Genomic DNA, 22257 nt, shown 5'->3' with positions numbered 1-22257 from the left:
CCATGAGGGAGATGTCATGATCACACCCATCACACAGGTGAGAACTGAGGCTCTAAGAGCTCCATCTAGCCCTGTCCCTCAGGACTCTCCTCTCCAGCACTAGCCCGTGGGGATCACAGGTAAGTTTGTTTGAACTGTACACAGATAAAAAGGGTAGAAGTTTTCTTGAAATAAAAACAGTTTTCTTCCATCTTCTAGTCCACCAATTTCCTCCTCCCTTCAGTTTTCCTTCATGTAGATGTCATCGTGTTTCCAATTTTCTGGGGTCCTTTGACCATTCTGACTGCTGATCTTTCAGGTGCTAATTTGGCAGCGGTGGGGGGAGCATCTGGTTTTTGTCACCGCTCACAAAGTCCCTTTCCCTGGGTGAGAGCTTCAGGGCTTCTTTCCCACCATGTCTTTGGTCTCATCGGCCCCGGAGTGGGACCCCGGGGCCAGTACAGGGCTCAGCCATATCCAAGGGAGGGAAAGAGCCTCTCACGTAGAATGTTCCTGACTTTACAGAGGAGGAAACACAACAGACCTGGTTGGTGACTTTTTCCGTTTTACTCAAAGCTTCTGGGTTAGAGCGAGGGGGAAACACTTTATCCCTCCCTCTGGGACTGCAAGATGTCTGAACAGCTGGACAAAAGGGAGAAGATGCAGTGTGCCTGATGCCAAACATCGGAATCCTTGGAATCAACCACAGGATGGGTGACCTTGATCATCAATTCTCTTAGCTCATCAAAACTCTGCTCTTAAGGACCCAAGTCAGGTTAGAGTTTTTAGGGACACCTGAGTTTGTAATTCAGGCATTTTCTGGAAGAACTCTTAATCTTCCTCCTATCAAGGGCTTTCAGATAAAATTTTGAAAGAAGAAGAAATCCTATTAGAATAGAAGTAGACTCTGGAGATGTTAGTCTGTCAGGCTGCCTGTGCCGCAGGAGGGGGGAATGTGGCCTGGCCCCAAGGGCACAGCTGTGAGTAGGCAGGACACGTGTGTGTGTGTGTGCGCACACACGTGCATGTGTGTGTGTGCGTGTGTGTGTGTGTGTATAGGGACCAGGACATGGAGGAAGAAGGTGCATGTGGCTGAATTTCTCATCCCTTCTGTTCCTTCTTTGTATTTAACTCAAAGGAAGAAAAAATGCATAGGCTTCCTGGGGGTGTCCAGGTGGAATGAAGCCACCGCAGTTTAGTCCAAGTGAATGGCAATCCGCAAATATATCTGAGAAAGAGTCTTTGCCAAGGGATGAACACTGTTTGTCTACCCTTTTTACAGGAGATATTTTAAAAAATCAAGTGAGAGCCTGCAATCTGAAGGGTCTACACACCCTTTTTTCACCCTGCACTGATAGGAGTAGGTGTGTGGGGTAGGTTCGTCAGGGAGGGGCAGGGGGAGTTCTGTGCACTGCAGAGGCGGCTGCCTTTTCTACATATGGAGAGGAGAACTAGAGCCCTTCTTGGCTAGGGCTGTCACCCCACTAATGATAAGCAGGTATATTAGTCTGTTTATATGGGGCTGCAATAAGAAAGTACCACAGATTGGAGGACTTAAACAATGAAATTGTATATTCTCACTTCTGGAGGCTCGAAGTCTGAGATCAAGGTGTTGGCAGTTTGGTCTTTCCTGAGGCCTCTCTCCGTGGCTTGTAGACGGCCGTCTTCTCCCTGTGTCTACACATGGTCCTCCCTCTGTGCGTGTCTGTGTCCAAATTTCCTCTTCTTATAAGGACACCAATCCTACTGGATTAGAGCCCACCCTAATGACCTCATTTAACGTAATCACCTCTTTAAAGACCCTCTCTCTAAACACAGTCACATTCTGAGGTCCTGGGGGTTAGGATTTTAACACACAAATCTGGGGAGGGGGGACACAACTTAGCCCATAGACCAGGTTACGGCATCAGCTTTTCTGAGCCACTCGAGGAAGAAGGAGTTTGGTTGAACCATTAGCCTCAGTTGTCAAGTCACAGAGAGCAGAGCCTGGGATGAAAGTTCTGGCTGACTGAAGGGGACCAAAGGCTTTAGTCATCTGGTCAACTAGGATGCGGCATGTGCTGGAGGAGCTTGGACAACTGGCTGGCAGGGGCGTGGGAGCGGTAATAAATGCTGTCCTTTGAGCTCTGCCTTCTGCCTCCCTTCTGTCTTTTCTGATCTTACTCCCAAACGTCTCCATCACTCCTGGGGCCTCAGTTTCCCTGCTGTGCTCATCACTTCTCAATCAAGTCTTCCTGTCCCAACACCTCTTCCAAAGACCTGCTGATACCTTCTTAAAGTTCAAGGTGTAGGAAGTACCATCTTTCTGGGAACCAAGTCTTCTGTCACTGATTATGTGTCATTTGCTTTCATTTTTTAGAGAAAGCCTTCTTTCAACCATGTCTTGACTTTTTCATTACCATTAATTTCCATTTGTACTCTTCAACTTTTGTTTTCCTAAAGACTAAGATAGTGTCTGTTCCTGCAAGGCATTTGATTGATGTTAACCTTGTTTTGCACTAGAGACCTCTAGAGGTCTGAGGCACCAAGTTCTGTAGACAGGAAGGAATACAATGAATCCCGCCTGTCCCTTTAAACAAAAGTTATCTTGCTGCCAAGTGCTGTGGAATTATATAATTATCAGTTTTGCTTTGTTAGATAATTGTGATTTTTAAATGCTTTCCTGAAAATAGCTTTAAAAAAATCTACATTTTTCTACCTTCTCTGAAACTTAGGGATCATTTAAGGTTGGTTTTTTGTTTTTTTAAATTATTTGTTTATTTTTGTCTGTGGTGGGTCTTCGTTTCTGTGTGGGGGCTTTCTCTAGTTGCAGAGAGCGGGGGTCACTCTTCATCACGGTGCGTGGGCCTCTCACTGTCGCGGCCTCTCTTGTTGTGTAGCACAAGCTCCAGACCCGCAGGCTCAGTAGTTGTGGCTCACGGGCCTAGTTGCTCCGCGGCATATGGGATCTTCCCAGACCAGGGCTCGAACCCATGTCCCCTGCATTGGCAGGCAGATTCTCAACCACTGCGCCACCAGGGAAACCCCTAAGGTTGGTTTTTTTATTCCCCAATTTTCTTGTTGCTAAAATGCTGCAAGAAATGACATTATTAAAAATGAACCAGAACAAAGTTAGGACATTTTTTTCCCCATCCTTATTCTCTTCTCTGACACAGAAGAGGCTCTTTCATTTCCCTGGGTCTCCTGTTCTCCACCTACTCTCAGTGTAAGTGGGATGGTCTAAAGATTCATGGAACACTTGCAAAATTCTTGGAATTTCAGACTGGAAAAGTTCTATACAAGTGTGAAAAACAAAGAACAGGACTACACACAGAACAATGGCTATCCAGACGCAGCCATGGCTGCCCTGCTTTCATAATGCAAAAATAGCTATGCTGCAGTTGCTTTTTGTTTGTTTTTAATATGCTTATTTGAGAATTTATTCTATTTTTAAATTTAGACAACTCATGGGAATTTGGATCACACCATTTACCAAATTTAGGTTCAAAAAAATCATCACAACTTTCAAATATTACAAAGCAAGACATTAAAAACTCAAGATTAATAATAATAGTTTCAGATCACCTAGGAGAAGAGTATTTTTTTTTCCCTCACTAAGGTATCTATATCTGCCAGCTTGAATAGTAGGTCATGCTAACTCTCCAGCTGTTTTCTTTTCTAACTCTTTGCTTCTACTAAATCATAATTTTAGGCACACAGGACACCAGAAGGTGTATTGATAGCTCTGTTAATTGGTTTGGATATTGGAGCAATTTCTTACTGAAGGCTGTACTCCAAGGCTGCTAGGCCGACAGTTACACTGCATTAGGATCCCAGGAGGGTGAATGTTTGAGCCTGGAAGGGAACACTGCCTGCAGTCCTGTTCCGCCCTTGATTGACTTGGCCCAGGAAAGAATTTCTTCATGGTCTGGTACAGTGTTTGAATGTGACTTTTTAACAGGTTCAGTAATATATTGACTTCTTTCTCTGATGAATGAAGAAAATAATTGTTGAGGAAAAAATCCTACTTGGTGATAGAGTCTTTTGTACCACAGTTCAACCTCCTTGTGAAATTCTGATACCTCTTTTTTTTTTTTTGACCATACCATACAGCATGTGGGATCTTAGTTCCCCAACCAGGGATCAAACCCGAGCCCCCAGCAGTGGAAGCACAGAGTCCTAACCACTGGACTTCCAGGGAATTCCCCTATCATATTTTCAATATTTACAATTGTGAGGTTTGAGGTTAGAAGCTCAACCGTCTCTAAGCATGTCACTGACACTTGCCACTTGGAATCGCAGAAGAGGTCTTTCTTTACATTATCAACGACATGAAAAAACCATTATTATAACCTCATCCTCCTCTCCATAATTTAATGGAAGCACACCTCTTCTTGACTGCTATCATACTTGAGTATGTTTCATATAAATCATGCAAAACAGATTCTTGTTGCTGATTTCTTCTCACAGCATGCCGAGAGGGCAGAGGCTAAGTCGCTGTGATTTGATCATGCTCGTGATTTTCAGTGGCTCACCTGACATGATACCCCGGCCAGATGGCATGTTGATGACCACTGCCTGACCTCTGTCAATAAAGCTGTGTATGGACTGGCCTGCAGCAGCAGGCCCTGAACTGTACAGAAATACTCTTTTTTGCTTCAGGTGTGGCTGATGCTCCATTAACCCCGACCCAACACTTGTTTTCTAGTTTACAACAGAGCTGCCCAAACAATCTCTCCTCCTGCTCCATGAAAGTCATTGAGCGCTTCTCCCTTGTATATGTGCCACACTTGTGTCAACAGTTAGATTACATTTTGCAGTGTTTTGTCCCAATCTAAGTTGAAGAAACTTCTATCATGCACACACACACAATACAGGCTGCTCCTTCCTCTTGTATGTCCCACCAATTTTACGAGACTTCCTATGCTGTCATTTGGTAAGGACTTTTGCCAATAACCGTCTCTGCTTTGTCTCTAGGCATAATTTTGTCCTGACTACTGTGGTTGATTTTACAAGATATTTACTCCTGTTTTTGCTGTAAGGAGTTCAAAGTGGAGTGTTGCACAAAGAGCCTTAGTCTTTTTTTTCAGCCATTAATTAATAATTGGTCAGTTTCACACTGGAATATGTGACTTATTCTGGGGTGAGTGGGGAGGATTTGGTTTACCTGTAACTGTGGTTCTGTCACTGTGCTTAGTTTGAGAATAACAAATGTATAGATAACTTCCTGCCAACTGTTTGACAGTTTCAAGATAGACAGCTCTTGAGCATTAGGGGTCAGTAGATAGCTGATGCAGTGATGATCAGATTTCACATATTCACTGTTGAGCCTCCTACTTGCTTATTTATTTATTTATTTAAATTTTATTTTATTTTTTGGCTGCACTACCTGGCTTGCAGGGTCTCAGTTCCCCAGCCAGGGATTGAACCCAGGCCCTCAGCAGTGAAAGCGCCGAGTCCTAACCACCGGATTGCCAGGGAATTCCCATCCTACTTGCTTTTTTAAAACAAACAACCTTTCTGACTGTGTGAAACCACATACCAGTCACTTGTTCCAGCACAGATTCACATTTGCTGTTTCTACTGGAATCTTCACTATTTATATATAAAACACTATTTAGAGTTGCAATGTGTATAATACTTTTTTTTTTTTTACCACTTTGAGGATTCTATGAAAGGCTTCATACAGCTATGAAGATTCAGTGGAAAGAAATAATATAATCATCCCTTAAGTAACCAGAGCAGCTGTTGGAAATTAAAGATGCTCTGTCAAGATTGTAAAATGAACTTCCAATATCTTCAGCATTAGACCAAAAAAAATTGCCCAAGACTACATTGAAGAAATAAAGACACCCAAGTTAGAGACTAGGGAATAGTGACTATGTATGTCATCACTGTCTGGTGGGTACCATGCCAACAGGACACCAGAATTAAGTCTGGTATTGTGGTTAATAGAAATTCAAAGGTAATCTAGATTTTTGAAAACTAAATTGGTTTGAGAAATTGCTTTAATTCATGAGCCAGGCAACTTCTCTGATATGATGTCAACAGTCTATATATTATGCTTATACTTCAGGGTTACAATCTAACTAGTCAACACTACATCTTTTAGGAAGATATAATCATGGAACTATCTTTCATAAGGATATGGATACTCTTAATTTTTTAAATTAAATTATGGATTGAGAGGATTCTGACCTGTGGGAGGTCACATCAATCTTATTTGAAATGTAACCCTGGTCAATTCCTCTTCATTGTTTTTCGTGATCTTTGTGTCCTCGGGGTCTGACATAATGACTGAACATAGCAGATACCCCCAAAGTGCTCAGTGATTATTCACTGAGTGAATAAATGAATACATTGATCAGGCAGCAAGGTATGGTGGAAGGAGCATGTGCATTGGAATCAGACAGACCTGGATTCCAATTCTGCCTCTGCATATTATTATGCTATTGTGTGACCTTGGCTGAGTTTCTTAAGCTCTCTGATTCTCGGCTTTCTCAAGTGTTTAAAAACAGGAGACAGCCTCAGAAGAATGGCAAAAATGACCCCATCTCACAGAGTTCTGGGTTTTAAAAGAGGAGTCCCTCTGTGGAAGCTCCTGATAGATGGTTCAGAAATGTTCATCTCTCTTCCCATACTGGGCTTCTCCACTTGGTAGAGATTTTAAGAATATTCAGAGAAGGAGCTAAATCTACCAAGTGGGTTGGACGCCAAAAGGGTTAAATTAAAGCAAAATGACTGTCGCGAACCTGAGAATGAGAAACTTTAATTTTTTTCCAAAAAAGTTCTCATCATTATTCAACACACAAGGAAGTAAAATTTGGTGGCTTGCACTTCTCCATTTCAGCCAAAGACAGAACACAGAATGTGCTGACACAACAGCAGTGGCCTGCAAACTTCTCTGTAAAGGACCAGATAATAAATAGTTTTAGCTTTGTGGGTCATATGGTCTCTGCCACAACTATTCAAAAGCAGCATAGACAATATGTAGATGAATAGTCATGGTTGTATTCCAATAAATCTTTATTTACACAGATTGGCACCAAGCCAGATTTGGCTGCACTGTCTGTATAGTCTGCAGACCCCTGTCCCACAACAGCAACTTTCAGCTAAATATAAGAATCAGGAAAGGTCTGTCTACTTTGTTTCTGTTTATCTTTGAGGACAGCACTTATATCCAAGGTGAACTTCTATCCTTTATATGATACTAAGACAAACAGGAAGAATTTATTTGAGGCCAACTGAATCACTAATATATTTATTTAAAATTTTTATGTAAGAGAATTTGAGCCCTAACTGAGGAATTTCTTTATAACATTCTCAGTTTCAGTGTGGCCCATACATAGGCATGAACCATACATCACATTTTGCAAACATGTTTGTGTATATGTACAGCTTTAACTTTGTGTGCCTACGTGTTTTATTCTGGAATCTTAGGACTGGATATCATTTACTTATTATCTCTTCTTTTTTTTTGAAGGCAAGTTTGGTAATTCAAGAGAGATTACACATATTTTTGTACTACAGTCTATCTTTTTCAGACTTAAGCCCAATTTTTCTAGCTTTTATGCCTAATTATAGGCAGTGTTCTGAGAATGTCATGTCCTATGATACTTGAAATCTTGCCCTGAATCTGCTACTATACTGTAAGGGCTGGAGAATATTTCGGACTTGCCTTTTATTACCATTCCACATTTGAAGATCATTTAGTAGTTTTGCAAATGAGTTTGTTTTTATTGCTATAATACAGAAACAATTATCTGCATCTTGCTTTTTACCGCACCGAGTGCCATATTCTTGGGCATCGGAAGGGCCCAGATGGTAAGTTTAGCAGACATCGGAAATAAACTGATTCGTTTAAAAGCAGGGGCTTGTATCCAGAAAAAGTGGTATCGTATCTTTGATATATTCCTGAAATCATGTCTACACACAGCTGACACACAGTTATCTGAACCAGAGTGAGAAGAGTGATCGTATGCATCAATGTCCTCCACAGGAAATCCTTCATTTTATCTTAGGCAAGAGTTTCGACTTCTTCCTTGATTTTTGTTTTTTTGGCCATGCCGCTCGGCTTGCGGGATCTTAGTTCCCTGATCAGGGTTCAAACCTGGGCCCCAGCAGCTGAAAGCAGTGAAAGCGCTGAGTCCTAACCACTGGACCACCAGGGAATTCCCTGACTTCCTTGTTGAAAGAAGTCTACTGGAGTGAGTGGACTTGGGTCAAATGGGATGAGTCTGCTGAAGCCAACGGAGGCATTCTGACTGACTTCAATTTCGATAGGAATCACCGGCTGAATGGAATGTGCCACTGACTGGGTCACTTGTCAGTACTGGAGGGAAACCAGATTGACCACGATGCAGCCATTTCAAACACCCTACTTTCCTATCTTCCTGCTAGTAGGGAGTTAGGGCTTGAATCATGCACTGGCAGTTTACTTAGGGTGAGGAGATGATGACTGAGTAAGGGCCGCACAGGGGCAGATGGAGCAGTGGATGGAAACAGATGCTGCCCGAGACAAAGCAAGGAATTTGCACTAGCTGGAGCCCAGAGCATCCCTGGAGGACTGGCAGGAGGTGAGGGCTGAGAGGTAGACAGTGAAACTGAGACCCCCTAAAATGGAGTTCCCCTGCTAAGTTTCTATCCAAAGCTTTATTCCTTTTCTTCTCCCGCCCCTGTACCCCTCAGGATGGAGGAGTATTAAAGAAAAGGTGGGGGAGGGTAACACTGAGCAGGTCCCTGTGGGCCCTTTCCAGATTCAAAAGTCCCCTGGGTCCCCTGTTTCTTGTTTGCAGAGAAACGCTTTAGTCTCCTAGGCTTTTCCTGAGTTCCAAAGTGGACTCAAGCAGTTACTAATTAGGGACGTGAGGGAATGCAGAAACAAAGGAAAAGCAGTCAAGCAAGAAAAGTAAGGATAGCTTAAACAATAATTCAATGATAAAACAGAGCCCGGGTTCTTCCTCAAGGAATATATATAACAATCTGATGCATATCTGTTTTTTTTTTAACTTAACAACGATTTATTCACAGGAATACATGTAAGTAGAGAAAAATAACAGAAAAGCTAAACAAATGAAATGAAGAGGATCCAAACCAACTTTCACTCTGTAGCTTTTTACTTGCACCCTGTGTACATATATCTAGGGCACAGAGGGCCACCAACATGTGCCAGTACAGTGTAGGAACCCTACATTACATCCATTAACTTAAACATATCTTTAAGATCATGCTTTGAACAAAAAAAGAAAGCTTAGAAGGTAATATGTTGAGTGGGAATAAACATTGAAATATAGCAATCATGTCTTCAACTTCTACAATTGTGTTTATGTGCCAACTAACATTTATGCAGCCTCTTACAGATCCTTTACCATGTAATTTAAGTTTTAGAAGTTTTGATAAAATCACTAGTAGTATATAGCCATGCAGAAAGCACATCACACTGACAGCACAGAGGCAAAGATTTTGCACAGGTTTATCAGCTTTCCATATTGTGCAGGTTACACGCAATACAATATCAATCTTATTCCTAACAGATCCTAAAAAGATATTTCAAGGCCTAGCTGTAAACTACAGTACTTTATATCTGTATTCTTAATAAAAATAAAATCCACAAATCTTAAAAAGGAATTTTAAATGCAGGGCTATATTGAATTGGTAAACTGCAACACAAACTGGCGCAACAGAGGTAACTGAATACCAATCTCACTCTATGTGATGCAAGCATGCTACTTTCCCACTAATTTAAAGTACTTTCAATCACTGTGAGCCAGAATGCATGCTTGAACCTTAAACTGCACTTTAAAAATGACCTCTTGGCCGAGAAATTAAATCTAATGAAGTACAACCATCAAATTATATCCACTACATTAATGTCTTAATGCAAAGTCAAGATGTCAATCTTTAGTTCGATATGTCCAACCCCATTTATTCCTCCCTCCCTGCCCATCCCACAGAGGTAAAAGGAGTGACTCATTTGGCATTTCACAGGGTGCTTCATTGTTTAAATTTGTTTTGTTTTATTTCTAGCTTTTTGGGGTACCTTAAATTGTAACTTCCAAGAACCTACTTCTACTATGGGTAGGCAAGCTGATTTTAACTCTTATTAGCTTTCATTTGTGTAGTTCTTCATCAGTATGCAAAAACAAATCCCCATCATGTGGGAAATTTTATAAAAACCTTTAAATTAAAAAAAAAAACTTTACTGTTTTCTAATCCCCATTCTTAGGTTTCCTTTTTTGTGCTATAGAATTTTTCCTCTTTCTCATCCCTATGCATCATTTATATGGCTCTTGTTTTGGTACAATTCCCCATAATATTCCAGGATGTATTGTTTTGTGAGTAGATTGAATAACTTTTTCTTTTTTTTTTTTTTTTTTTGCCTCTTCACATCTAGTGCAGCGTTGTAATTGGAGACAGATTTCCACCCACAAAGGCTCCAGATGTTAAAACGTTTCCCAACAGCGACTTAATACAGTGATGGCAACACCTCCCTCCAGCCCCTCCCAGTAGGGCTGGGATTCTACTGTATTCCCTACTGGTTTACCCTTCCTCCCTGTAAAGGGTAACATCTTCCCTGGGTGCAGAGTCTCCCTCATAGTCTCCAAGACTGAAGGACCCCTAATTATGGGACTGCAGCATAAGTGTATGAGATTAAACACCATAAAAAGCTGCAAGACACTCTTTTAAGGGAAGTGGAAACTGGTCAGAGAAACACCTCCAATTTTCATCCCCAACTTGATTTTTAAATCCATGAAGGATCTTACAGAACATGTCTCGCAGATCATCTTTTGGATTAATCCATGATGCATCATCACAAAAAAATATAAAATCTTGGATTACTCCACTGGGATTCACACTGATCATGGTACAAATCCCACAAAATGCTGAATCCTTTTCCTCATTGTCCCTTATGTTTCTCAGAGAGGTGCACCAAGGTCTTATAAACTGCTGTAGCATGGGGACCACCTCTTGAGGACAAACGTAACCAAGACGACCAACTGTTATTGCTGTATTCTCTAACAATGTCTTTGGTGTGTTGGGTCTGGTGCAAAACTGGTGCAACACCATAGGAATATAAGGCTGCATCTCTATACCCATTTGAATGGAGATTGCTCCAGCTGCCCATATGGCATTATTGCAGACTGAAATCAACTCTGGATTTAGGTAGGTTCCCAATATTGGCATGAAATCAGCTATACAAGGCTTAACATGCTGAAAGCAAGCTTTTGTCAGGTCACCTAACAGGGTGAAGGAATTCTGTCTAACCTCTGGCATTTTATCCTGCATGCACTGATACATTAGTGTTAGAATGTTACTTCGGGCTACTAGCTGTTCAATGTTGCCTCCAAGTCCTTCAGCCAGGCCACTGAGTAAATCAAGAGCCACTATCATAAAATCTTTATCTGGAGCCTCATACTGATCTCGTTGAGCATTGTTCAGCATTGCTTGTGCAAGAGTCTTCTGTACTAGGTTTACACGACGCTGATACACAGGTTCACAGTATGGAAGGAAGCCAGACTGCAGGGCTGTGGCAACTGAAGATAGGCACTCAAGTAAAAGGAAGAGATCTTTATCTTTATCCTTTAACATGTTCCATTTCTGAATCAGTGGAGGCATTAGCATCTGAATATATTCAGGTTTGTTTAAGTGATGTCCTTCTGAATCTGCTAACGTTCCTATGGCATCATAAAGAATGAGCAGGTTTTTATGCTGGTATTTACTAAATGCAAAGACCAAGGTATCAAGTATATAAGCAAGGTGAGGAACACTTTCTGTACAAGCCTCCTCTTCCAGGGTAGCAAAGGCACTGCAGGCAGCTTCTTGTACTCTCTTCTTGCTATCCAGGATACGCTTTAGCAGTTCTGTCATTAATGGCTTCAGGTACGTGTCTGAGGGCTGGCTGACTACCCCGTGTGCATAGCGGCTAAGAGTCCAGCACGTTATGAAACACACAAGAGCCTTTTTATCAGAGAGGCACTGAATAAGGTGAGGAATGAGCTCAGGTCGGTATGGAATCATGCCCAGCATGCAACCTTCAGCAATTGCTCCTAAAACCAAGATGCCTGATTCTTTAACAACCCATTCATGATGAAAAAGTAATTCTTTCAAAAGGGGCAAAATGTGTGGCAAAAGCTCATCACGATACACATTTGCAAGAACATCTCGGGCAGCCGCAGAACATTTTCTTAGATTCCAGTCAGAAATTGTATCATCATCATCAATTTCATCATCATCATCTTCCTCTTCAATTCCATTTTTGTCATGCTGCTGAGCCACTGTCCTTGATCAGTGAAAACGTGGCCTTGTATCCTGTTCACTATCAGGAATTGTTTCATCTTCTTCAACATCACCCTTAAGTAGGATAATATCTATATCTGAGTACTTCATGCCATTCACTAACACAGGAATCAACTTAGGAAGATGCCTTATGAGTACATCTTTGCATATTGGTTGCTCAGCCAAAGTAAGCCAAAATTCGCAGGCTTCTAAAACCACATTTTCACCTTGATCTTGGGGCCTCTGTAGCATGTACTCAACTATATTATGCATGTGAGGAGGCAGGCGATCCATTCAAACTTCAAGCAACATCCCAAGTGCCTGGCACACAGTTTTCTGTACCTCTGGTTCTTCATCACCAGCCAATGCAAAGAGATTCTTAATAAAGGAATCAAAGTGCAACATCAGAGCTTGAGTTCTACTGATGATAAACTGATTGACACATGCAACAACATGAGGCCTTATTTTTGGACTACTGTGCTTGAAGAACTGTAAAAATTTAGGAATCATGATGTCGAGAGGACGATCTAAAACATCACTATCTAAAATCTCAGCAGATAACACATATATATGGAATTTAAGAAAAAAAATGTCATGAAGAACCTAGGGGTAAAACAGGAATAAAGACACAGACCTACTGAGAATGGACTTGAGGATATGGGGAGGGGGAAGGGTAAGCTGTGACAAAGCAAAAGAGAGGCATGGACATATATACACTACCAAACTTAAGGTAGATAGATAGTGGGAAGCAGCCACATAGCACAGGGAGATCAGCTCGGTGCTTTGTGACCGCCTGGAGGGGTGAGATAGGGAGGGTGGGAGGGAGGGAGACGCAAGAGGGAAGGGATGTGGGAACAGATGTATATGTATGACTGATTCACTTTGTTATAAAGCAGAAACTAATAAAAAATTAAAAAATAAAAATAAAAAATAAAATCTCAGCAGAATCTTCACGAATCTTCACAAAGAAGGGCACCAAATGCTCCCTCACAAGTGCTGTAATCTTCATAATCTAGCAGGCTACAGAGTTTTGGTAGGAGGTCAGGCCAATTCTGCAGTTCTCCCTTGGAGGCTATAGTTGTAATCAAAATGCCTACAGTAGCTCTAATCAGAGGAGAAGAGTCACCAATATTGTTTAAACATTCACTCTTAATAAAGTCTGTTATACCATTTGGGAAATACTGAAAGTGTGCTTTCACGTTATTCTTCAATATGAGACCACTCAATGATCTTGTGGGTTCATCTTCAGATTTTAATTTTGTAAGAACAAAAATCAGGTAGTTGTTAGGGTCTGGATATTGATTGAGTTGTTCCAGTTTCTAGAATGGTTCTCTGGATGGTGGTGTCGGGGGACTGGGACTCCTTCAGCAGCTGCAGGATCTGCTAAAGCCCTGGCTCGTCAGGTTTCCACTCATACTCCATCTTGGTTTGCTGCCTGGGGCACCCTGAAGGAAGTCTGGGATGGTGAAACCCAGGGGAACTGATCCTAGCAGCTGGGCTGCTAATGTCTGCTGCTGTTGCCGCCGTGGCCACCAAGCACAAGGAACCGACGCATATCTTTAAATTGTTCTGCAGAAACTGAGACCAACTACACAGATGGAGGATGGTGACTACATGCTGACCTCAAGTAAGTAGACCCCAGATGGGTTGGAACCAGAAGGTTGATGATTAAGATTCCTGAAAAATCACCCTGTTACCTTACCACCAACTAATCAGAAGAAAGTCCACGAGCTGCAACCCTCATCCCAAATGTTGCCTTTGAAAACCCTTCCCTAAAAGCCATGGAGGTGTTCAGGTCTTTTGATCATGAGCTGCCCATTCTCCTTGTGTGGTGTCCTGCAATAAACACTGTACTTTCCTTCATCACAATCTGGTGTCAGTAGATTGTCTTTGCTGCATGGTGGGTGAGCAGACCCTAGTTTGGTTCAGTAACAAAGGGAGGCTAGAAAATCTATTCTTTATTCTAGGTTGCAGTGTGGTCAGCTTAAAATTGGGGTCTGTTACTAGGTCAGAAAGGGAGAATAGGAGTAGGTAACTAGCATTTTCTTCCAGTGTTCGAGAAGATGTATCATGTTTAGGGACTTCCCTGGCAGTCCAGTGGTTAAGACTCCACACTTCCACTGTAGGGGGCATGGGTTCAATCCCTGGTCGGGGAACTAAGAATCCACACGCTGCACGGTGTGGCCAAAAAAAAAAAAGATGTATCATGTTTATCCCTCACTGCTAGGAGGTAATCTGATAACTTGAACTAAGTTGTTCCTTGTATGTTTAATGTGTATATATAATGAACATATAAATGATTATCTAGCCAGTAATTAAACATTGCTGAACTGCTGCTTTTCAAGAAAGAAAATACAAGTCATCTGAATTCTCCTCCATGAGAGTTAAACCTTTCCCTAAAACTCAGTTTTTAAAACTTTTGTTTACTCCTAAATCATAGGGCCAGGAAGAGTAGCTGCAATGGTTTCTAAAAAGGAAATATTTAAGTAGCTGAGGGGCACTTACCTCCAAGAGAAATTTCCAAATAGTTTCTTCCTTCAGGCTTTTGCTCAAATGTCACCTTGTCAGTGAGGCCTTTCCTGTCTGCCCAACTTAAAATAACAACAGTCCCCACTCCCTATTCCCTTCTCCTTCCTTTGTTTTCTCCATGTCATTTATCACCATACTTGCTAATTCATTACCTGCCTCCCCTGACTAGAGGGGAGTGACTGGGAGGCAGGTCCTTTGTCATTTTGTTCACTGTTGGTGAACTGGATTGCTGAAAATGGTCCTTGATGATCACTTTGGGTTGTCTGGCCATCCAACCAGCTGGAATCAGAAGTTCCTTTGCACACAATGGCTTCCAGAGGTTGTTGCAGCCATTTTGTGACCCTGAGGCAACAGTCTTGAGTCTGAGGGGAAAAGGCAATATGTTGAAGGGGGCCATGTGGAAACCTGGAAAGAGATTTATACCTAAGGTTACCCCTGAGATGCTGAACCAGCGCAGAATAGCCTTCTCCTAGACTTCTTGTTATGTGTGAGGAAGAGAAAGACAGACCCTGACATACGGGAGCAGATCTGGCCTCAGTCTTAGTGTTCTGCAGAACGTGAACAATTTCACAAAACACCAGCATCAGACAAGGCCACTCTGTGACCTGATAGATCAAGGCAACATCAAGACCATTGCTGTAATCATGTCAGTGGCCATGTGGAGATGTGGATGTTGGGGAGAAACAAATTTTCCTCTACCTTCTAGGATCTTCTGGCTGGTCTCAGAATTGACATGAGACAGACTAACAGGAGAAAAATCAAGCTAAGTTTAATAACATGTATACATGAGAGAGCCCCAGAAGAACTTGAGTAACTTTCCAAATGGCTGAAGCCCTCACCTTAAACACCATCCTCAACTAAAGACAAAAGAGGATCTTGAGGGTGTAGAGGTTACCATGAAAAGCACAGTAAACAAGGGGAAGGTTGTGATGCAGATTTGTCATTGCTTTCTCCACTGATTAGAATTTCTAGGGAATTCCCTCATGGTCCAGTGGTTAGGACTCCGTGCTTTCACTGTTGAGTTCTGGGGCTCATCTAAGATCCCACAAGCCTCGCAGAGTGGACCAAAGGGAAAAAAAAATGTCTTTAAATACCTTTCCTTAGTTCTTGCACATGAACTCTCTTTTATTCCTTTTATAGAACCATTTCTTCATGATATATTAATATAACTGTGTGCTCAAATAATTTTGGAAAATAATACTTGCTCTATATCAAGGGCTTTTAAAAATGTTGAGAAATAACAATATATGTTTCATATAATAATAAAAAAATAAAAACTCAGAAATGAGGTGACAATACTCAGGAAAGACTTAGAAATGAAAGAAAAAAAAAAGAATTTTGAGAGATTTGGTTCTTCTCCTCTTCCAGGTACAGTGAAGGAGACACCTAATAAATGGAGATTTCCTTTACAATGTAAATGTTTCTTACACAGGGGTAACTCCTACTTGGTTTTCGGAGTTTTCCCCATGTCTGCTGTTTCTCAGAAAATAACCAGCTTAAAATAATATCCCAAAGAGACATCGTTTGGGGTGGCAAATTCTGCTCCCCTACATGGGCATGGTCTTCCCAGCATTAATCATCTCTCCCAGGAGGGGCCTGGGAGCCAGTCTTTGAGGAGATGGGATTGTGACTGCAAACATGGGGGATCTATCTGCAAGTGGGAGGATTAGATATGTGGTGGGCTTGGAAGGGGTAAAACAACGCAAGGGCCATTGAGCAGCTTTTAGATGGTACCAGGAAGACGTGAGGCTGGAGGGAGGTTTGCAGGCTGTATCTTTGAGGTCACGGGTGTGGACGGCGTGTGAGCAGTTCTCTGAATCTGTGGGGCAAGCAGGATATAGGACGGCTGCAGGGTCAATGTGTGAGCGTAGCGGGGATGGCGTAGGAGGAAGGGATCAGTGAGGGAAGCCTGGTCTCTGAACGACCAGGAGGGGCGAGGACTGCCCGGGTCCTGGGGACGCCTTTGGTCCGCCACCCACAGAGAACGTGGGCGAGGCTGTTTCAAAGCCCGACCACGCTTGGCTCTAGGGCACGCCCTGCGAGCGGAGAGAGGCGGGCTGCGGAGGGGTCCCCGAGGGCCACCTCGGGCGCTCCCTGGAGAAGACTCGGGGTGCGGGAGCAAGTTCATAGCGGGCCCCGCCCACCTGCAGCGCCCGGCTCGGCGCGCGGAGCAGGGAGGGGCGGGTGCGGGTGCGGGGAGAGAGGCTGAGCGGCTCGCGGTTGCTAAGCCGGCGCCCCCAGAGACGTTCCCCGTAGCTGTTGCCCGGCGCTGCGCGGCGCGGGGCGGGCGTCAGGAGGGAACGAGGAGAGAGGGCGGAGCGGGTTCCTCGCCGCTCACGCCGCGCCCGCCCCGCCGTCGAGCCGCGGCACCGCGCCTCCAAGACCCGCGCCTAGCTCCCGGGCCTCCGAGCCATGCCCGCCGCCGCGCCCGCCCCGCGCCCGCCGCCGCCCCCCGCACGACCCGCCCCCAGCTGCCCCGCTCGACCCGCCCCGGGTAAGTGCCATGGGCTCTGGCGCCCACCAGGTCGGGGCCGCCGCCGGGGTAGGGGGAGCCCTTCTGTCTTCCCGACTCGAGAGCCCGCTCCGTGCGCTGTGGGGCCTCAGTGCCGGTCCCGCGGGGGTGCCCGGAGAAAGCGCGGTGCGTGCGTGTGTGTGTGTGTGTGTGTGTGTGTGTGGCCACACCAGCTGAAACTCGCCTGCTTGGGGTCGGGGTTAACGTTGTCCCGATCTGGGTTCCTGTCCCTCGCTGTCCAGAGGGGCCGGCCTGGGAAACGCGGGGGCATCCTGGGAGGTGCGGTGGGGCTGTGGGAGAGGGAAGGCGCCCGCGAGGGAGCCGGGCTTTATTGAGCATGTCGACATGTCAGGTGCTTTACCTAGAGTTGACCTCATTTCATCCATCCTCTCCACAGACCTGTAAGGAAGATGGATTTATCCCCATTTGTCAGATGAGAAAACGGAGGTTCCCAATGTCACATGGCTTAATAGCGACCAAGCTGGGATTTGAACCCAGGTTTCCACAGCTCTTGTGACCCAGCTAAAGGAAAGGAAATTCTCCTTAGAACTAGATAAAGAAACACAAATAAGAACTAAAGACTATAGAGGAAAAGGCTAAAGGCAGAGCATTTGGGCATGAACAGAAAAAAGAAAATGAGTTCATGAAATATCCCATCAATAATTTCAAATATAGGACAGCATTTATACTGCCTTGGGTGTCTGGCTCTGGGGGCGAGGTGTTGTGAGGTGGGGAGAAGACTGTGCAGGGCTGGGCAGAGGCGTCTGGAGACACCTTTTCGGGGTATCCGCCTGCTGGGAGTGGGGGGTGAGGAGAAGTTGTGGAGAGAACTCTGCTGCTATTCATTTCCAACATTAGTTCTCCCTCTGTCTTACCCCCTTCTCTGTGGATTCCATCTCCTTTCATTTACTTGCTGTGTTGTCCAAGACGACAGCTGTCAGCTTGAAGCTGGGTCCTTCCTTCCTGATTATCTTGGCATTAAGTGGTCCTGGGCCTTTATGGTTGTGTTAGGAGCTGTGAAGTAAGTCCATGTCACTGCTTACAGCGGTGATCTGTTGGCTAGTGTTGAGCTGACAATCACAATCACAATGAATGGGGCATCTAGAGTAGTAGCCAAGCATTGTGCTTATCCTTAAGGGGCAAGGTAGCAAGAAACAGGGGCCCCAGGAAGAAAGAAAAAAAGGAAAAGGATGTTGGGTTTGCCTGGCAGCCCAACTTCATAAGAGCATTTCAGTTTAATATTTGGATTGCTTTGGGTGGTGCCAGAAAATGCTTCCCTGGAAAAAGAACAGAGAGGCAGAAAACGATATCTGAAAGGTGCTCTGTAACTCATTCCATGAAGGTCTGAAAGGTCTTTGAGCCAGGTACATTAATGGTGAGCTCAAAGAAATGTGAGAACCCCGTGAGGCCGCAGAATAGCTGAGATGGAGTCAGCGTTATCATGGTCAGGCTTTGGGCAAAACTTGGAGAAAGGAATACTGGACCCTGGACTGTCACAGGTACTTCAGTGTGACACAGTGTCCCCTCAGAGCCCTTTGTGCACGCTGGTACCCTGGGTGCTTTCACTCCCAGCCGCCAGCCCCTCCCCTTCGTTGGAGGATGACCGTCTTTGTTGGGGCTGCTGGAGTCTGCTTGGTCTGAAGGAGCTGAGAGCAAGGCGGGCCTGGGAGTTGCCATCTCCCCTGGGGGCAGCCCCTAACCAATGCCTGATGGGTGCCGGAGTGTATATAGTCTCGCTGCCTTGCCCTTGATTGGGACACAGCCAGGTGTGACATACTCTGTCTGTAGAAATCCACTGTGGAGTGGTGTCACATTGATCTCCAGGGGTCATTGCTGGGCTTGCTTCTCTTTCTGGACTCACTTCTTCACTCCCCTACCAGTTTCTTCCTAGGAATACTTCCCAATAAAACACTTTCCTAGGGATTCCTATCTCAGGATCTGATTCTAGGGAACCCAATCAAACATTTCTAGAGTAGGGCTGTATCATCAGCACTGGGTAGCCTGCGCTAGCCTGCAGAGTGCCTTGGTGTGAATTTTCACAAGGTGCCTCCTAGCATATGGACCCCTGTGCCCAGGCCATTAACTTCTCATCTGGGTGCCTTCGGCGGTGCCCAATGGGTGGCATGGTGCTTGAGTGTAATGCTCAGAAAAGCAAAACAAAATGGACAGTTGCTTCATTGTCCCAAGATCTCACTCTTGGCTTCTCTCATCCCCCTTTTAACCAGTTCAAGGGAAATTTCCCTCCTATGTTTTCCGAAATATTTGAATATTTCAGGCAGGTGTGTTGCTTTTCTCTGGTTACACGTGGAGCTGATTAAATGTCTTAGCTTCTTTCTAAAGACAATAAAGGGAAAGAAAGGGCTGTCTTGATCAGTGGAACCACAATACCACAGACTCCAGGGAGGGTGGGTGTGTCTCCACCAGCCTGGCCTTCCAGGGGGCCTCTGCCTTGACATGGGGTCATTGTGAGGGGCTTGGACGGGCTTCGTTAGTCAGAGGCTCTTGCCTGATGATGTTTCCTTTCCTTGCATCCAGGGGGCTATTGTATCTGGTACCCAGAGTTTCCCACTTTTTCCTTTGGTAGCCTCCTGTTCAATGCCTAAACCATCTGGTGGTAACACAGAGCCCCTTTTGAAGATCCGTATGTGGGGGAGTTCTTTGAAAAGGCTGGTCCGTGGCCTGTTAGGAACCGGGCCGCACAGCAGGAGGTGAGTGATGGGCCGGGCAAGCAAAGCTTCATCTGCCGCTCCCCATTGCTCCCCATCGCTCGCATTGCCGCCTGAACCATCCCCCCACCGTCTTGTCTTCCATGAAACTGGTCCCTGGTGCCAAAAAGGCTGGAGACCACTGATGTAAAGCACTTTTCAGATATTATAACAAAGAGAAAGTATTGTTATTTTTTTTCATGAGTTTTTTTCTTCTTCCAGTTTTATTGAGATATAATTGCATACATCAGTGTATAAAAGTATTGTTATTAAAGTTACCTTTCAGGTTGGAGCAATTCTGTTTGGGTACCTTGGGCCAGTGCCTCTCAAATGTTATTGGGCATATGAATCATTTGGGGATCTTGCTAAAATGTGGATTCTGAACCAGGAGTCGGGATGGAGCCTGAGGTTCTGCTTTTCTCACTAGCTCCTCAGGTCTTAAGTGTGGACCACACTTTGAGTACAAGGCCCTATGCTGCTCCCCTTGTCCCCCAACCCCGCCGCCCCACGTAAAGTCTGAGTCCTTCCTGGGGGCTGAAGAGCAATGTGTTTGGGGAGATGATGGGGTGGGTTCAGGATTCCTTGGCGTGTCTGGCCTGGGACTGGGGCAGAGACAGCTGAGGCTCACTGGACTTGTTGCTGTTGAGTCAGGTGTTTCCTCCAGGGGTGTGATGGATCTAACTTAACTTCCTTCCAGTGCCTTAGGACCAGCCCCCTGGAGGAAGCTCTTCCTGGCCAAATGGCCAAATGCTGCCTACTTCTGCTGCATGCTGGTCTTGATAGTGTGGAGATGAATAAGCCACTGACCCTGCCACAGTGTGTTTGGAGGTAGGGTAGGGACAGGCATGTAAACATGTAATTATCACATGGCAAGATAAGCATTCTGTAGAGTTGATGGGTAATGGTGAAGGGGGGAAGAGCGTTGGAAAAGGGGGGAAAATGTCCTGGTGGTAATTATATCTGAACTAGGTTTTGAAGGATGAATCACAATGGCAGGATAGGGAAGAGGGCAGAAGAGTGTGGGGAATGGCATTCTAGGATTAAGGAGCAGCATGTGCAAAGGTAAGGTGGTGCCATGAAACAACTTGATGTGTTCAAGTCATTGAACTAAAAGTTGTTTGCAGCCTGGAGTATGATGGGAAGGGCTTGGTCAGTGAGGTAGATTGCTGTTCCTGAAGATGTATTAGTCAGGATAGGCTAAGCTCTGCTGCAGTAACAAATCAACTTCATCATCTAGTAGCTTCACACAACAACAGTTACTTCTCACTTCCACTGTGTGTCCTTCATAGGTCAGTGGAGGGCCAAGCTGACAGAGCTTTCCCATCTTGCAGCCACACCATTTGGAAAAATTGGCCTATGTGGTCACCAGCGCAGGAAGAGATCGTGGGAGAGTTGCTCTCTGGCTCTTCTGTGTTTCAGCCTAGAGCTGATGCATCGTTGCTTATGCCACAGCCCATTGGCCAGAACCAATGGTGAGGGGGCTGGGAAACAATAAGGGGTGTGTGGATGAAAGTTCAGAGAATGTCACTGTCTCTCCCACGTATGCCTTGTTTTGTAGCTTAAACCTCATTCTGAAAGCCCGAGTTTCTCAAATGGGAGTAATATGTGAATTTATTTAAAGGAAAAAGAAATCTTATAGCATCTAGTGGTGGATTAAATTATTTTTATTATAGTGCAATTCAAATATGTCTAAGCACTTTATATTTAGAGCTCTCATATGACCATAAAACCAAAACAAATATATGAATAAAATATCAACACAGCTACAAATCGAGTAAATTCAGATTAACTGCATGAATTTAATGTGATGAATGAAGTCATTCTTGCTAAAACCAAATCACTGTTTCTGGGTCTAAAAACAGTTGTTCCATTCTTATGGGAGGCTGTGTGCCGTACCACATAGGTTATATGATGGCTCAGTTTTCTCATCAGTTTCCTTTGTCTGTATTAAGTCTGACTTGTTTTCTTATTAGCCTATGGCAATTAAAATAATAATAATAATCATATTTCTTATTGCCAACTATACCATAAATGCAGGAATACACACAGTGGAATTATGTGGCAGCACTTGGTCATAACATGCTCATTTGGATGTTCCAGAATATGTTTCTATTGATATTCTATTAAAAAGATGCTCATTGGGCTTCCCTGGTGGCGCAGTGGTTGGGAGTCCGCCTGCCGATGCAGGGGACGCGGGTTCGTGCCCCGGTCCAGGGAGATCCCACATGCCACGGAGCGGCTGGGCCTGTGAGCCATGGCTGCTGAGGCTGCGCGTCC

At 44.4% G+C, this 22257-nt stretch overlaps 2 protein-coding genes across 2 annotated transcripts in view; one reads left to right on the top strand and one right to left on the bottom strand.

Moving 5' to 3' along the window:
- Positions 1 to 10326: 10326 nt before the first annotated feature.
- On the bottom strand, positions 10327 to 12786 carry LOC309813093 (transportin-1-like). Its single transcript, XM_082637691.1, is given in 3 exon segments — positions 10327 to 12243; positions 12247 to 12528; positions 12532 to 12786. Coding segments are annotated over 3 exon segments (2130 nt in total). The 5' UTR covers positions 12745 to 12786; the 3' UTR covers positions 10327 to 10608.
- Positions 12787 to 17175: 4389 nt separating this feature from the next.
- The window catches only part of DCLK3 (doublecortin like kinase 3), a gene marked incomplete at both ends in the record, with an annotated part of 45572 nt that continues 40490 nt past the window's right edge, over positions 17176 to 22257 (top strand). The window contains one exon of the mRNA XM_082639866.1: positions 17176 to 17257. Coding sequence (XP_082495992.1) covers positions 17176 to 17257 — 82 coding nt within the window. The remainder of the gene's footprint in view (positions 17258 to 22257) is intronic.

The sequence above is a fragment of the Mesoplodon mirus genome (genome assembly GCF_964341445.2).
Source record: "Mesoplodon mirus genome assembly, chromosome: 12".
Classification (NCBI taxonomy): Eukaryota; Metazoa; Chordata; class Mammalia; order Artiodactyla; family Ziphiidae; genus Mesoplodon; species Mesoplodon mirus.
This window is presented reverse-complemented; position numbering and strand designations above follow the sequence as displayed.